Source organism: Coturnix japonica, chromosome 12 (assembly GCF_001577835.2).
Source record: "Coturnix japonica isolate 7356 chromosome 12, Coturnix japonica 2.1, whole genome shotgun sequence".
Taxonomy (NCBI): Eukaryota; Metazoa; Chordata; class Aves; order Galliformes; family Phasianidae; genus Coturnix; species Coturnix japonica.
Window position 1 is genome coordinate 4,159,273 of NC_029527.1, and position 18,029 is coordinate 4,177,301.

Below are 18,029 nucleotides of genomic sequence, written 5' to 3' on the forward strand. Positions count from 1 at the left end.
TTGTTCTTCACTGAATCGATCATTTAATTGTTTACTTCAAAATACCTGGAAAATCCATTAAAGCAGAAGTCTATTCCATTTGTACAGCAAATTCTAGCAATTATTGCTTTGTGTGAGTCTTTCAGGCTTTGTAATTTCAGAGTTTTCTGTCACCAACTGTGTAATATAGCACCAAACCTTGGTCTAACTTCCACCTTTACCAAAAACCTCTGCTATGCATTGTTCCAACTGTCTCTGCTTAGCCCAACCATGAGCTCACATTGCTGACTCATCGTGTCAAGGCTTTGGGAATGTTTCTGGAGGTACTTTCAGCTCCAGAAAACTGGGTTATAAATGCAGATTATTCCAGTTTCTGTCCCTGTTGACACAGAATGGTTTACAGAAACCCAACAACACAAGTGTGGGGTTGTGTACTGAATGGCTCTACTTTGTTAGAATAACAAGACTGCACTATGTAAAACCTCCAACATAATTCGGTGTAATTTGCATAGTAGTTCCTAGTTAACAGCCCAGTCTGGCCCTTAGTTTGTTGCCAACTTGGCCAGCAGCTGTCTTCTGTTGGTTTTTAATGCCTCAAATATGCAAACAGGAGTGTTTAGCTTCATGCAGTGTGAAGTGTGACAAATGTCACCCGGTAAACACGGAAGCAACACAGCTTTGCTCCTTCTCTACTTCTGACAATTTTTTCAGCAACTTTGGCTTACATCTATGTGTGGCCAGAGTTAAGGTTGATAGATGCTGTTCTCTCTGTCTTGTAATTTTTATTGGAATCATAGAATCACAAGGTCAGAAAGGACCTACAAGATCATCTAGTCCAACCATCCTCCCATTACCATTGCTACCACAAGCCACTAAACCATATCTTTTAGCTCCTCATGCAGATGCCTCTTGAACACTGCCAGGGATGGCGACTCCACCACCTCCCTGGGCAGCCATTCCAGTGCCTGACCACTCTCAGAGAGAAAAAGCATTTCCTTATGTCTAATCTAAACCTTCTCTTCATGATCAGCATAAAGCTTACAGTATTGATATCCAACACGACAAGAATTTGCTTTGAAGTTCTCGTGCTTTGTGACAATGATGTTTGTTTCAAATCAGTAATCTTAGTTTAAAGTCTCAACCAAGGGTGCTGAGAACTGTGTGACTCTTTCAGGGAGACCTGAATAACTTACACTGTAATTCATTTTGCTATATTTTCTATTACATTCCCCTCTGGGTTCTGAATGACAGGTGTACACACTGTGGGAAGTGCTGGTAACTGTCCAGACAGAAAGACTAAATCAAGTTAGAGAAATCAAAAAATGTGAGACTCATCCAATGGCTTTTCTGAACAAATTAACTGTTCAAGCAAGCATCTGATTATTTCAGTTATAAAAGGTGGGTGATACTAAATCTGGAATTTGAGATCTTTGTTATTTATTAACAGACCCTGGCCCTCAGACCCAGCTATCTTTGTCAGCAGCATGGCAGATTGTCAGCTCTAGTAATCACATACATGAAATGCATGTTTTGCTCATAATGCCAGAATCCTCTAAAATTGCGACTGCAGGCAAGTGATAGCATTTATCATTCCCTAATCTTCAGCGTAAATCAGGAATTCAGCTTTCAACCACATGAGATATAAGAGGGAGTTAAAAGCCAAAATACAAGGAGGACTATGTATCACAATTTCTGATTAGCTGCAAGTGGAGGACAAGTGGAATGAAAATTCATTCTTGTGGATTACAGGTTTTTTTGTGCAGCCCAATTCCCTCTCATAATTTAGCCTAACATTAATGTTCCCTTTATCTTCCCTCTGGGTTGTTGAGAAGATGCAGAGCTTGTCTGTCAAGTTTGGTCTTGTTTTAAGACTATTATCTAAAACAAAATTGGGAAGCTATAAAATAGAACTTTGATCCTTTCAAATACAACCAAAATACTGCAAGAGTGCACAGCTGTGTATTGGGTTTTTCACACCTAGGAAGTTGCCCAGCAGTGTCTTGTTGTGCATTGCAAGCATTCAGTAGGGATGGGATTGTTGGAAGCATTCATCTTTGTCCTGTGCTTCCACCAACATCAATGAGTTTTCCCACTCAGTGCATTAAGCTTGGCCTTGCTGGAAATCCTTCTCCCGACAGCAACTGTATGGTGAAGAAGTTGCCAGGAAGGACTTTGCTGCAGCTAACTCAACTTTCCTGATTACACTGAGCTGTGATGCCAGGCTGCAGGGCAGGTGTCGGAGGGAACAGTTAGGGAAGCCAGCATTTGAGTGAGCACTACAGCCAGTCCTGGGCATGTAATACTCTGCTGGATCAGAACTTGTTAACAAGGTATGGAAAGTTATTGCTGAACAATGCTTTCCAACTTTTAGCCCCACTAAATCAGGCATGTACCACAGCTGTGATTGTTTCAGCGATAGATAGGATCCAACAATAAAGAGGAAAAACGTTAATCATTTTTGTATTTAAAGAGCATCCCTAGTTCTAAAACCCTGAAGCTTCTGAATGCAAAAGTCAGGAATAATTCTGTAACTGTGCCAAAAAAGAAAGTAAAAACAACTGGAAAATAGTAAGTGCAATTGCAAGGGCACCGTTAAGTTCTGGGCGTCAAGAAACAGGCTGTGCTGCTGATGCTTTAATATCACTTGATTGCTGGTGCCAGGAGTATCAGGGCAGCCTCACCCAGTGCTGTTCTGCTCCAAGCTGGTCTCCTAGACTCTCTGGAGTCTATGGTAATTTTCAGCAGCTCCAGACACAAGCAAGTTTTATTCCAATGTGTGTGTGCCATTAGAGATGTTCTTTCTGATGGAGTTGTGAGGCAGCTGAATACAGAAATACATGGTTTGGGTTACTACTAGCCAGCTGTGCTATGTGCAGACATTGTTTGAGGCCAAATTCAGCTAGGGTGTACACATGGGAAGTAACTTTTGGCTTCACCACGGGTCCGCTGTCCTCCTGGATGAGCGATGGTGCCTTGCTAACACTGCACTCACCAGGCACTGAGCATCACAGACAGGACCAGAGTCTGTGAGTGCACATCAAGGCCAAGGTCAGGCAGAGATATTAAATCTCCAGAACTTCATGAAAATTATAAAGGCTAAATTGTTTGGTAGCCTATTTTATTAGTCTCTTTTCTGACAATGAGGTAGTGCTTACTACCTTTTAAAAGTAAAAGAATTAAGTGTTTTGCTTTACTTCCTGCAGCAGGTTAGTTAAAGGAAAATATATTTGAATGAAGCAGAAGAAAACGTCTCCTCTAGAGGACAAATGAATTCTGGCAGTGGTGTGGTGAGGTCACACTGTGTGAGAACTGGAAGAGATTCAGCAAAGTTTGGTGGCTGCAGCTGCCTGAGGCCAGGGATGCCAGCAAAGGGCTGAGTGTCACAACTGTGAGCTCAACAGAATAGCTCAGAAAAACTCTCAAAGTCCATGTTTTCCAAATGCCCATATTTCACCTCAGCTTTATTACAGCCCTCCCTAAAGAATGCAATACTAAACACTTCCGTTTGTTATGATCATTGCATGACCCACTTCAGAAACACCTCCCAGTTTATGGTAGCGTTGTTTCGTATGTGCATTAACACTATTAGGTGTGTTCAGCACTCCTATATGCTCTGAAGCTGAAAGAGAAAGCTGAGATGCTACTGATTCAGAGGATGGAGATGCGTTACAAAGTTAGTGCACCTATGTATGCCTCCAATGAGAAATGCTGAATAAAAATCCACCTTGATGTGCTCTTGAATTGCAAAAGCCTTCTAATGTAGCCTGTGGCCATGATTTATAACAGTGACTCATAATATTGCATTATACTTAATATGATGTAACGCTGATGCAAGATGCCATTCGTGGAATTTCAATGTCACAGAGAAAAAGAGAGGAGGGAGCAATCTGGTCATGTACCATGTCATGCTGTTGAAATGAAAGTGATACAGCCCAAGTACATAGAACATTTCAGTACCTGCTTTGCTATTTTAGCAGAATTACTGGGAGAATAACATTTTTATTTCCTGGAGCATAAACATCCCTCAGACGTACATTATTGTGTTACTTACAGTAATTCAATTACCTTTGTACTTGAGAAGACAAATTTGCTAACAGACAATTCAGTCCTGCAATTATGACCCCTCACATGGAAGTTTGCAGGGCAAATCAGGATTATGCCTTTAAATTAATTCAAGCTTTATCTTTCTTTTCTGACCCAGCTGTTATGAATTCTCCTCTTGTTCTCCCTGTCCTGCTTACTTCTTCCTGCAGTGAATCAGCACTTCAGGAAATACTAATTCAAAGAGGAAAGACACCCTGGACTCTGCTTCTGGAGGTCAGAAATAGCTGCTCTTCAGTGGGTTTGACAAATGAAGCAAGGCTTCTTGAGCTACTTGGGGCCAGTTGTATGCAGGGTGTATGCAACTCCTGGTTTGAACTCTGCCCCTTCCCCTCTGCGTGGATGAGGAAGTTTGAAGCCCTGCGGATATGCTACAGAGCAGAGACCAGCTGATTTGGGGAGAGACAAGAGAAATGGAAAGTCAGAGCCCTGCCTGGTTTCTAATAGTCTGGAAAATTTAATTGCTTCACCCTGCAGCTGAGGGGGGAATCATGGGTGCTCGTTCTGTAGGAACCAGTGGCACCAGCGAGACATCTGCATGGGTAAAACAAGACTATAAAGTGGAAAGTCTTGAATGGAAGTCTTCAAAGAAACTGGATCACTTCTCCTGGCAGCTCTTTATGAGTATGCACCATGCAGCCCTAACTGTGCCCAGTCTTCCTGGCAAGCCCAGCAGTCATGCCTGATGCAGTGCAAAGTCTGTTGTCTCTTGCTTGCTGAGGTGGGGCACATGAAATGACTGGTGATGCTCAAGAAGGCAACCATTTTATTATACATGTTGGATTCACCAGAGCACATCCTGAATCACCTGCATCTAGCACAAGTGGTCACAGCACTCAGCTTCATGGAGTTCAAGAAGTGTCTGGACAGAGCTCTCAGTCATATGGTCTGATTTTTGGGTAACCCTCTGTAGAGACAGGAGTTGGACTCAGTGATCCTTAAATGACTCTTCCAACTTGGGATATTTGATTCACATGATTAATTCATGAGCACCCAGCAGAGTGGGGCACAGCACACAGTGCAGTTTCACACTGCAAGAGCAAAGGTGTAGAAGAGGCTGACTTCTGAATGCAGTGGCAGTGCCTATAGGTGAAGATAACAAATCAATGAGAACTGAACACCCAGTTTATTTTTGGAAGCCCAGTAGGTGCCAGTCTGTCTCCTAGGTGCATAAATATCATCAAAAACCTTGCCATGGGCAAGTAAAACTAGACAAGAATTTATAGCCCAGAGGAAAGCCACCAAGAATAGATTGTGTGGAGGCTGATAAGATCCATAATGCTCCAAAAGAGAGAGTTCCACCTCAAAACAAGACGGTCTTTGTTGTGAAAGGGTTAGGTTGTGAGACCCAGCTTGCCAAATATCTGTAATGGCCTCTCTCTGCCAATTGTCTGTAAATACTGTGATCTTTCACATAAGTGAAAAGCCTGAAAGGAATCTCTCTAGCAAAAACATCATTTATTCATCCTCTGCAGGTTGGTGGAGTAACATGCCTCTTCTCAGCCATGTTACTCTTTCTTTTCCCTGAAGATTTCCAACAGAGATTTGTTCGAACAAAGATCAGTAATTTTGCTCTGTAAGGGATGCAGGAAGAAGCATAGAAATATCTCTAGATCAGAACAGTTCCTGAGCCTGCTGGAGAAATGGCAGATCTCCAGAGATAGCACAGCCACTGTTCTCCCAGATAACAATGTGCAGAGCTGAATCTTCCAGGCATATACTTTTAGGAAAGTGAACTGCACACGCCTAGGTGAGAAGCAGGGAGCTCCCATCTTCTGGGGAGGTTGCAGGATGCTTTGCCTTCACACTGACCAGTTCCTTCTTTGCCCTGACTCCATGCCTAGATGACAATGGAGCCAAAAATACAATGAAGTACTGAAAACAACATTTTTTTTCCATATCTTTGGGCTTTACGTTTGAAATAAGCTTCAAAGACAGCAGCTCATTCCATTTGTATTTTCAGTCCTTATAGGCTGCTGTGTCATTTCTTGCAAATGTTTTACTGCTGTCACCTACTGAATAAAAGCAGCCTGTTCAGGAAAGTAGCTCTCCCGCTGAACTGAAGCTCTGCTAGTTCTGATTTCTGTGGATTTCCACTAGGTTCTTCCATATGCATCTTTATCCCACCAGAAGCCAAGTAATATAGTCACTGAACCTCCGGTCCTTTGATTCACTAATCAAATGGTCAGCTGCTGATGGTTTGAAGTATCATGTTAGCACTAGAAAGCAAGACCCCAGCAGTTGGGATACTGGGCAGTGTAAGAAGCATAGAATCATTAAGGTTGGAAAAGACCACTACGAACATCCAGTCCAACCATCAACCCATCACCACCATGCCCACTAAAGCATGTCCCTTGGTGCCACATCTACATGTTTCTCGAAAGCCTTCAGGGACAGAGGAAATAATCTGACATATAAAACTACTACAGTTGTACTACACAAGAAAAGGAAATGTTCAGCTTCTGTTTGGTTGGAAATGGCTTATCTTCAATACCATCTGCTTTGCTCCAGCGTATGTACCTAAGTGGAGATGTCTCAGAGCCTACAGGTAATTGCCACAACAAAAATAGTATCCACAAATTAATTGCTGTTCCCAACTTCCTTCTCCCATTTGCTTCTAAGTCACACTAAGATAATGCTAAAATGAGGATTAATGTGCAGAACTGCAAGCAGCAGAGAAAGTAAAACAGAGCTAGGAAAGCAGGAAGCTGTGGAAGATGGAATTAAGGAGATGATCACTACTGTGCTGGGCTAGGGCAAGAGGCAAAGGCAGTGTAGCCAGGGCAGGCAGGGCACGTGTGTGTGGGGCTGCTGGGTTCCTGCCTTCCCCAGCACTGCTGCTGTGAGAGCTGCTGGCAGCAACCTCTTCCCAAAGCATGGGAAGGGGGCAGAATGCAGTGCAAAACCGTAACTGAATGTGTGTGACAGTGAGGCTGTGGCTGTTGTGCTCGGGTGTTTTTCTCTTTTAGAGGTAGTACTCACACAAAGAGCAAGGTTTAAGCAGTTGGGTTGAAAATGATCCCTTTTTAAATGAGTGAGAAGTTCATGTCTGAACCTGACGGGAATCCCATTCACCCACACAGTAGCAGGCGAGCTTTTTAGCGTACGAACCATTTCACTTTCCAGTTAAAGTGTCTGTTTGCTTTTTCTTTTTACAACTGCAATAAGCAACATTCAGACAAATGGTTGGCAGACAGATGGCCCTACCAGCCCATGTCCCCTGCAGAGATGCTCACGTGCCCATTGCGCCATGAGCCAGGCAGTGGAGCACACTGCAGCACACAGCATGGTGTGGGACATGGCCAGGCCCCTCAGGCCAAGTCCCAGGTGTGCAGGGGACCTACCTTGCGCCCAGCCTCGTTGTTGTGCAGGTTCATCAGTGTCCGTGCGTTCTGCTTAATCTCGCGGGCATCCACAAACACTTTGGCGAATCCTATTCCGTATCTGATGTCGGCAGAGCAGCCGCCCCATTTCCATCCTTCCTCCTTGTGGTACTGTCCCTGTTTCTCTTTGTCACAGCCGCAGTCGCTCAGGTTTCCCTGCGTGCAGGCAGCCGTGATGGCGTGGGCTACTCCGGCAGCAATGATGGCATAGGTGAACGCTGCTTCTCTGCTACCTGAAATGACAACAGTGCTGTTAAGTGCATGGCACGGCATGGGGACATGAGTCAGAAGAGACAGGCAAGTTCCTGCAGTGCAAACATCAGATGGCTATTATTAGAATGCAGCAAATCTGCACGCATAAGCAGGTCTCTGCTTTTCTAAGTATTGATTTCTGTGGATGTTCACTGTCTGAATTGGTAGTTCTCCATAAGGCAGTAGAAGACAATGTTTTATTCAGGCAACTTGTATGTGCGTTTCCAAATGGAATTAGAAGCAGTCAAACTGAACTCTCCTTAGCAAAAAGAGGGAAATGCTGGACCTCATGAAGCAAATAAAAGAAAACAGGTGGAACTGGGGAGTGAAAACGCTACAACAACCATATCCAAGTGGGATAATCATGAGAACATGTGTTTTCCTGCCAATTTTAGATTACAAATACTAGCGCTGGACTTCTAATTTCAGCAGAGGATCTCAGTGGGAAGCACTGCTTTAATGGGCTCTTTGCAGGCAGCTCTGTTACCCTGTGGATGCTGACAAGGGAGGTCCTGCTCCGGACTGATCTCAGCACGTGCAGAGGTTGGAAGGCACAACCTCATCCATTCTGGATTCCCAAAGATGAGCCAGTTTTGGAAGTGACCCAATGCAATTTGTGAAAGCCAGAACTTTGGGGGAATAATTAGACCCATCTTTATCTCCTTTATTTCTTCAGCATAAACGTTCTGTGTGCATTTGTGCTTTAAATTTCATCTTAAAATTCAGTACAAAATTCAAGATCATACTGTTAGCTTTGATATCAACACAATACTGAGGTTCTCAGATTCTCTTGTATATATTTTAACTGTAGATAACTGCGATTGTTGCATCACAAAGTACTAAATAGAAGGATAGAGCACTCCTGTTTCAGGAGGATGACGAAAGCTAACGAAGCAGGAGATAAGGTGCAAATGTGCACTTCTGCCAGGCTATGCTGGAGATGGGAGGAAAATACAGGATAAGGAAAGGGTAAAGGGAAAAGAACTGACAGCAGTGCACCATGCTATGTGAGACGTTCAGCCCACATTGGCCAATGACCAGAACAAGGAAAGAAGTTCTTCCTTAGTAAAAACAGATATTAGTCAGTGGGCTGACAGCAATGTCAAGGATTTCTCTCTTTTATGGAACTGAAAGGGTGCAGGAAAACTCTAATGTGCACTCATTGCCTTCTCTAGCTGGATAGAAAGGTCAGACAGTAGCTGGAAAAGTACATTGTGTGTTTTCAGTAGTGAGATCAGGAAAGACCTTTTGGAGATTGTTTAAATAAAATGTTACTGGTTGGCATGAACAGCTACTACAGTCTCTTCAACAATTGCCTGACCCATTAGTTAGCACCACTCGGTGGAGATCCGGGAATTAATTTGTCTTGCAGTCAATTCCCATGAAATCATTTCATTTTAAATCTATGAATTTTACAAAATAATAAATTTTAAATGCATGTAACAAGCAGTTCAATTTATTTTAGAGGACTGGATTCCAGAAACTGCTGAAGAACTACAGAAAGCAAGGGGGAAGAGAGGGCAGCCCCAGAGCCACCTGTTAGCAAGCCACTCTTTCTGCTCCCAGGTGGCTCTGCTTTCCTATTGCCTAGAATGAGCAAAGCCTGAGCGCACACCCAAGCTGAACTCAGATGTGAGAAACTTCAGAGAGGGTCTGGCAGGCTTTCAGAAGCTGTCCCATCCCTCCCGAGGCTGGTGATCCACAGAGCTTTCCTACCATGGCAGCACTGCCAGGTTTAAGCGTGGCACTGTCGCAAGTGATGCTGGAGCTCAGTGGGGATATGCTGGGGCTGGCTGGGACAGAGACAGGCACCCTGTGCCTGAGGCACCGCTGCAACCCATCAGCACTTGGCTGGCACAAGCTGGGTGCTGACATCTGCCTGGCTCCTTTCCCCATCCAGAGCAGTCTGAATGAGTGCTGCAGTGCTGGGCAAGCACAGGGGCTGTTCTTCACGTGTCGAACACAAATATCACCCTGCTCTTTCTGTCTTTTCTGGGCTTACATGATGTATGTGTTATGCCCACTGCAAGCAAATCCCCTCTCCCAAACTGAACAGGTGTTGCAGAAGCTCTGTTGCTTTGTTGGTGGTAGCATGGCATCCACGACTTCCAGTGCTTCTGCAACTCCAGTCCACAAGGCAATCCACCCTCCAAAGCACTGAAGTCTTGTCTTTATAGCCCTCACTAGGTAGGGTGGGACAACCCCAAGCTCTTTAACTGAGATCTGCCCAGACCACCACCACCACAGGCAATCAGGTGCCAGAAGGGAAAGCAAGGAGAGAATCACAAATAAGTGAAAGTGTAGATGTTAGCAGCACAGGTGGCTCTGCTGTCACTGAGCGTAATTACAAACAACTCATGCATACCTTGGAGCATTAATCCTGCAACACTCATAAGCACATCTTTGCTCTCATGTCTGTATGTCTGGCTGATCAGCAAGCACCTGTGTATTGATTCAAAGTCTGCATCCTGGTATGAATTCAGCTATCTTAATTTTTTTACAATTTAATTTATTAAAAGTTTTCAAAAAGGCAAAATAACTTGGTGGTGTATGGGAAACAGAGCCTATGCCTGCAAGACACAGGGCAGGCATGACTTGCAGGAAGGCAGCATGTGTTCATCCATTGGGTACCTCTTCCATGTGTTGCTAAATAGCTTGGCCCTGATCATAAACTGACTGAGCTGTGAAATAAAAAAGACAAATTTCTATTTATCTCACTGGAAAACATGGGATGTATTTTCTGTTATTTAAAGCCAAAGGGTCAAAGAGGGAGTTATCTGCAGTGACATGAGCTGAAATATGATTGTGAAAATATAAAGATGGAAAATACAACGTACCTTGCCAATTATGTGCCATAGCTAACATTACTTCACCTCTCTCCGTGGAGGTCATAATTCATAATGAGTAAAAACTAAGAGCAGAACTCATCCTCTGCCTGCTTTGGGGTGTGCCTCTTCCTTTCTTGATAGACGACGTATGGTCTTAGAGATTTGGTTGGTTTTTTTTACATCTTTCTTTAACCCAACATTTGCGAGCAATACAAATAGTAGCTTATAATTATTGAAATATCCCTTTTCTTCCTCCTTTTCTTAATGACTCAAAGTTTTGAGCAGTTGGGTGCCCTTAAAGTACCGTCTTGAAAGAAAAATGACAGATCCCTATAAATTGGCAGAACATTCTCTGGAAAGATCAGTGCCTGTACATTAAATAACCAGAGTAGCTCCACACCACTGTGTCCTTTTGGAAGAGCCCAGGTACTGACCCTGCAGGAGGAGAGAGTCTTCTGCCTTCCAAAGGAAATGTAATCTTTTTGTTTCTCTGAAACATGTACTCACAAGACATGTCTGAAGGCAGGTATGAAAACCTTGTGATGGGAATTCCAACTACAGTGACCTTGGGGCAATGTTTTATCTTACCGTGACAGTCCCTGCTTAGAAAGATTGACTTTTTGGCATAGAGCAGTGTGCTGGGGTTTGGATGTTCAGGCCATATTTCAGCCTGGCCTTTGTTTTGCCTGCAAATAACTGTTCACATGCAAGATCTTGACATTAGAAACTGGTTTCAGGGGTTGGAAATTTTGTACAGAAATGCAAATCCTGGCCCTAATTGATTAGGTAAAAAGGTTCCTGTTAATCACAATATTTATTTTCTGTATCTCTCAGAGCTTCCGTGTATTTCAGGTTTAGCCACTGGTTCCGAATTTATCAAACTCTCTTCAAATATTGACCTCTTTGGATAGTGCAGCAGCACTACCTGGTGTCCCATGGACTTGCACAGGGAATCTGTGCAACATGAAAACAGCATTTCCATGTTGACCTACTGGTGATTATCCCCCCAGAGTCTTATTTTGTAACTTAAAGAGTCAGACAGTCTAAGACCTGACACAAGAAACTGTACCAGTACTTCAAATCAAAAAGCTCTACACAATGACTGAACCACTTTTTTTAACACACCTGCACTTGGGTCTTTTCAAAAGTTTCTCTATTTATAACAATAACAAAATTAGGTTTTACTGTGTTATCTTTCTTTTAACCAGACCAGACCACAAAGGAGAATGAACAAAAGTTTGTTCTTTTTGCACACTAGCAAAGGAGATGCTTCCTAACTGGCAGCTGCTAAGGAAGATCACTGAAATTTGGCTTGTGGGATAGCTGCTAAAAGTAGACTATATTAAGAATGTTAACAGCTTCTACAGCATAGATGTGCACATCTGGTCATGTCTGCACTGACCCCTGAGCCAAGGCATTGCCCACAGTGCAGGATGGTGCTGAGCTGGCCTGCTAGGCCCAGAGTTTTAAGGCCATGACATGACATGAGCAGTGTCAAATGGGTGGAGGTATCAGGGGGTTATACTGAAAAAACAAAGAATCAATGGACTTTACTAAGTCCAGGATGAATACCTGGTTGAAACCAGATTTGCTGTAAGGTTCTTCAGGGACCACCACTTTATCTTCATCCCTTGGATGACTCCTTTCAGCCTCTCCCATGCAGGCAGGGCTCATGACAGCTTCCACAGGGCTGTGTCACCTTTCTTCTCATAGATCTGTGCCAACATGAGTTCTCACTTTACTCTGTCACTTTGCAGAGATGCAAACAGTTTGTACTGGAAAATGTTCATTAGAGTCTCATTGAATAGTGACAGCGGTGTCCCACTATGAGCACAGGACACAGCTTTGCATTTTCTCCCTCTACATGCCATGAAAAGTACAGCCATCCTGAAGGAATCGTTGAGATAGTTACTCTGTGCTATCTGCACTATAGTAAAGTTACTGCTGAGCACCTGGCAGCATGCTGCAGGATTGGGCAGTGCAGCCCTCACCATCCATCCAAGCCCAAAGCTGACAGGCAGATCCAGTCAAAGACACTCTGGTTGCTCACATACTCTGGTTTTAAAGCATATTTTACCTGGGAAGGGGTGGGTGGGAGTTTTCTTATCTATCCTGCTTTAAAACCTTGGGGTTTTGACTGTGGTTGTCTCTGGGAACAGAAGTGCTGACCGCTGTCACAAATGTACTTGGTTTCAAGTGTCTCCATAATTGAAACATTGCATCATCTCCGTGGTTATTTAAAAATTCTCTTTGTGACTTTACATTATTAATAAGATTTCTACAGAATTGTCTAGAAAAATTCCTTGTGTTAACCTTGATTGCCATTTTGTAATTTCCTGTTGTAACTGGACCAAGTCTGGAGTAAACTGATGTCACTTTTACTGCTCTTTCTCTTCATCTTATTGGCACTATTGCCACCAGCTGTCGTGATAAGATATTCACAGTGTGTCAGTAGGGAAGAATCTCTCTTTTGAAGGACAAACCAACACAAGTAACAGAGTGTATAGGCTGCGTGCTGGTTGGAAGCAGGCTATAATGAGTGGAGATGCTGTGTATGAAGTATGGATTAATTGAAGTGATGACTAACTCTACACCTAAATCATCACTGGAAGACAAATTAAACGTGAATCTGTTAAAATACAGAGACACGTATGCTACAGAGAAGAAAAGGAAAATGTTGTTTGATGCTTTCTTTTCTGCAGACTTCAAAGGGTTTCCCCAAGGCTAGTAGCCCTGTTGCCATTTTAAAAATGGGAAAAGAGAAACGGAGAGGAGGAGGAGTGCCGAGGTCCATCAGCCCATGGGGCACAGCCACTGGGAGAAATTAGGCCTCCAGATCCCCCCTGCAGCGTGAGGGAGGGAACTTGAATAATCTGGGTACGTTTGCATAACATTCATAAACTAGATCACCCAGCAAAGGCGAAAGTAATGAAATGTGGTTTTGAAGAGATGTGGCTCGGTGTGCCATTGGAATCATGGGCTGGGAAACAGCTCACGGGAATATGCAGTATCCAAAGTAACTTATTTGCATGGAATAACACACACACAAATACTATTAGCATGAGAGTTACATAAGCACATCCTCCCAAATTGATATTAGAATTCGCTTGCTGCACGCGCTCAGCAGCACAGCAGCAGGGAGAGCCACATTACTGTCATTCTGAAGTCATAGCCTAATCTTAGAGCAAGTGCATCAGTGCTGCTCTCGTCCCAGCGCAGCCACCCAGAGGAGCAAGTAGGATGAGGTCATATGCCCCAATTCCATTGCCAGCTACAAGGCAAATGTACCTGTGCACCTCCAAGGTAACTGCTGCAAGGGTGCAGCTGGCCAGGAAACATTGCCTGCCTCTGAATGCTACAGAAGGTGCTAATGCTTTAGTTGCCATTTGAGTGGTATTTTGTAACACACACTGTGTCAAAGGGCTGAGAAGGAAGAGGTGTTGCTACTATTTAAACTTATAAAATTTAATAAATAAATAAAAATGGAGAAGGATGCAATGTATTTGCCCTAAGGGTGACCTGGCTTGTTCTTGAAGCTCCAAGTATGTCCTATAGGCTACATGGCTCTCAATGTCATCTCTGTCTCTCTTGTTTAGGGTAAGGCACATGAGCCTCATCTCCTCTCTGGGGGCACCAAATTTGACTTCTGGCTTTGTGGCACATAGGGGTTACCCTTCTTAGCCACAATCAAACGTTAGCCTTCATTTCTGTGCCTGGTAGCCCAGAGCACAACCCTACACAGAGATCTTGAGAGAGAGAAATTTGGAACAGGATACTTCTTCCTGATAGCCATAGAAAGTTGATTTGTGTCAGATATTGTAGGGCTCTACATACACCAACAGATAAAGAGCAGAGGAACAAGGAGACAACCCGAGCAGGAGCAGTTTACATAGTATATCGTGGAGTTAGAGGGCTCTAGAATTTGAGATATCATGCATGTGTGTAAGATCCACCACTGCAGATCCCAAACCCTTAGTGACTTTTATTGAACGTTGTTTTTAAAAGTAAATGCATAAGCTGTTTAAATTTGAAGTTTTGCTTATTCCTTAAATGAGTTTTATAATTTGGATGATGTTCAACACTTGACTCCGTTCTGAAACCAGCGATGAATCTGCCCTATCCATCTTAGCTTCATAATGGATAGATAGAACGTATTAAGAGTTATCACCTCAAAGACAGATCAAAGTCTACTTCCTTCAATATTGACTTTCTTTAAAAGGACCTAAATATAACCCACTAGCTAAATAATTCAGTTTTGGAAGGGGTGGAAGAACTGAGTGCCTGTTTATGCAACAGACCACAATAACTCCGCACTTTTATGATTTGCTAGAGAAGAAATCCTTCTCACATTTTCTGCTCAAGGAAATCTTACTCTTAGGCTAAATGAGCCCAAACCTGTCAGCCATCCAAATGGACTCTTCACCGACATAAGTGGCAAATACTTGCATGGATCACTGACAGGAACAGCTCAGCTCAAGGAACAGAAAGCATGAGCTAATCTGAATAAATGGTCCATTTTCAGATGTTTCACAATGCTGGGCAGTGTGGTTTTCACGTACCCTACTTGACTCACCGTGTTTGATTATCACAGGTGTTGAAAGACCTGTAGCTCACACCGGACTTTAACATTTAGCCTCTTTTTTTTTTTTCCTCTCTCTTTGTGTTCTTTCCTTAAGTACCTCAAGGTATTGGAAAATATGCCTATCAATGTGCACACGTGATAAAATAGCGTTCAGTTAATGCCAAGCATTCTTGGGCTTTCCCAAGCAAAGTGGCAATACTGTCTCTTTGCAAGAATGCCAGGAATGGGGTTCTAGGGCCAGATCCTGCCATTTGTCCATATATGACTGAATGGTGCCTGGAGGGCAGTCCAGTCTGGAGGGTTTTCCTGTATGCCAGAAGCCACAGCTGTTGTAGAACTCTTTGGGGTTCTCACAGAACATCCGTGGTTTTCCATCACGCAAAGCACTGCTTGACTGGCTCTGTGGTTTTTGTATCTACCTTCCAGATGGGGAGGAGGCAGAGACCTCGAAGCTGGAAACCACAGATCCCAACTTCACCTTCTGGATGTGGAACACCATACCGTGAGTGATCGACTTTCAGTTGTGACCCTGAAAATGACTATACCTGTATATGGAAAATACTTTTCCTCTCCCTTTGTGCTTTAAGTGCTGCGGAATCAACAAATATTCACTAAGCTCCTCTACCCTGCTCTGTGTTCTGCAGTTCAGGGCCATGAGAGTTTTAGCCTCAGCTCTGTTTCCTCAGATACTCATATTTATCATTACCAATGCCATTTCACTTAGGAATTCCAGTCTATTTTGTACTGTTGCAACAACTGCAAAAGATGGAAATGGGATCTTCTGGCTATTGATTGGAACATTCCCATTGCAAATGCTCTGACATCCAACTGCAGCATACCTACTTGTTCCTGGTGGGAGTCACTACAGAGTCATTATTTCACACAGTAAAAATCCCTTATGATGAGTCTGACTGCTGGACCTTTGTCCTAATAGGTAGAAACCTCAGACCAGAATCACCACTGAGGGTTCTGCACCCCAGTGGTGCAATCTAACCCCACTCAGCATTTAGTCTCAGACCTCTGCCTTTAACCAGAACCAAGCATCTTTTTACATCCTCAAGTACACAGACACAAGTGATGCGTGCAGGCTGCTTTCTCCCAACTCCCACAGCCATGCCTGGGCCCCCCCAGTGTATCATCCTCTCAGATGGATGGGGCCAGCCAACAACTCATAGAGAGGACACGTACCCACTTTCAGCTCCTTCCCGAAGACGGTCCTCTCTCCCAGGGCAGAGCAGTTCCAGCGCCCATTGCGAAACTGGAACTGGCACTCGTTGATGCCCATCTGGGACCCTTCCCCGATGACGATAATAGCGTCGGGCCTGCTTTGGCAGATCGCCCGCTGCCGGGGGGCGAGACCCGGGATCTTGTTGCAGATGATGCTGGCTCCCAGGGCCACCACAGAGGAAAAACCCCTGCAACGACAAAAGATCGAGGTGGCTGCGGGAAGGCTCGTTCCGGAGGCAGACGCGGCGCGGTGCCGCGGAGCCCGGCGCCGGCAGGTGCCCCCGGAAAGCCCCCACCTTTCCCCCTGCCGCTTCCCTCTCCCTCGCTCTCTCCCCGGCTAAAGCGGAGATAAGGAGAGCGTGGGCTCCTGCCAAAACGGGACCCAACTTCCTCATTCGTAAATTCAAGCGCATGCAACAGCGTTGCGTGCCCGGGCCACGCACAGGCACCGGGTTGGGAGGGTTCTAACTATCCCGTCGAACAGTCAGAGGGAGGGGAAGAGCCCACGCTCCCTGCCCCGCGGCCGGGCGCACCTGGAGGGCAGCGCCGCGACCTGCTGCTGCCCCGCGCGTGCGGCGTTCCGTGCGTGGGAGCGGGACCGCCCCGAGAACAGGTAGAGACGGATCGGGGGCGGCCGGGGCACCCCGCGCCGGGCACGGAAGGCTCCGGGCCCCCTCGAGTCCCACCTGCTCCGCTCGGTGCCCGGCCGCCGCTTCATCCCGTGCGGCTGCGCCCCGAGGGTAGCTCAGAGGCGCGGGGGCTCTACCTNCGTGATCACCGCCACCGGGGTTTTTTGAGACTTCCCGAGTTAAATAGTAACAGGTCTGGGCAGGTTAGGCTGAGAGCGAGAGGGAGCGCAATTGTTATAAAAGGCGAAAAAAAAAAAATTAAAAAAATAAAAAGAAAAAAAAGAGAGAAAAAAAAGTTACTTACCCGATCTTGATATACACAATCCCCAGGCTCAGGAAGATGTGGAAAATCCAGCGCCTTGTTTTCCTGTTCATATTCCTTGCTTGCCGTGTCTCAGCCCAACATATGAAATGATGCCCGCGGCGCTGCTGGGCCGGGTCGCTCCCCGCTCCGGGCCGGGTCACGGCACTGAGCCCGACCGGGGCAGCCCCCGCCGCGCCCCGCTGCCTGCCGGGGTCTGCCCGGGGCCGCCGAGCATGGCCCCGCGGGGCTCCGCTCTGCCCCTCTCGCCGCCTTTCCTTCGCTCCCGGATTTGTATGCCTGTCACACGCAGCGCTTTATTGCTGGCGATGTACGGGGCTGCGGGATCCTCTCGAGCGCCGGCGGCTCCGGGCTTTCCCCCCAGGTTCAATGTTAACTATCTCCCTGTCTCTCTCTTTTTTTCTTTTCCTCCCTTTCTCTCTTCTTCAGCTACTTGGGCGTGTTCTCCAAAGGAGGGAGTTGTCCAGCCGGGGGGGAAGAAAGGCGGGGGAGGTGGGAAGAAGGGTAACGAGAAATGGCAAACAGATCACCTGCTTGCCAGGAGGCTCACAGCGATCCTCCTTGGGCGGAGGGCACGGCTCCTCCGAAGGGCACGGCCCGGGGGAAGGCGGCGGGGACGCGGCGGGGTGGCACCAGGGGGCGCCCCGTGGGCTGCCCCGGCGGTGCGCCCTGCTGGCTGCGGGGCGCCGGGCGGCATGGGGCCGCCGTGCCGGGCCCGCACCGCAC

At 45.6% G+C, this 18,029-nt stretch overlaps 1 protein-coding gene across 4 annotated transcripts in view; it reads right to left on the bottom strand.

Annotated features, from left to right (window-relative positions):
* Nucleotides 1–17,420, bottom strand: part of WNT7A (Wnt family member 7A) — a 32,021-nt gene extending 14,601 nt beyond the window's left edge. For all 4 annotated transcript variants that reach the window (XR_001557895.2, XR_001557894.2, XR_001557893.2 and 1 more), the window contains exons 1-3: nucleotides 17,286–17,420; nucleotides 16,314–16,540; nucleotides 7,425–7,696 (exon numbers count right to left, since the gene is read on the bottom strand). Coding sequence is in view for 1 of the 4 variants with exons in the window: in XM_015874795.2 (XP_015730281.1) it covers nucleotides 7,425–7,696; nucleotides 16,314–16,540; nucleotides 17,286–17,356 (570 nt within the window). In the remaining 3 variants the exon portion in view is untranslated. The remainder of the gene's footprint in view (nucleotides 1–7,424; nucleotides 7,697–16,313; nucleotides 16,541–17,285) is intronic.
* Nucleotides 17,421–18,029: the final 609 nt, after the last annotated feature.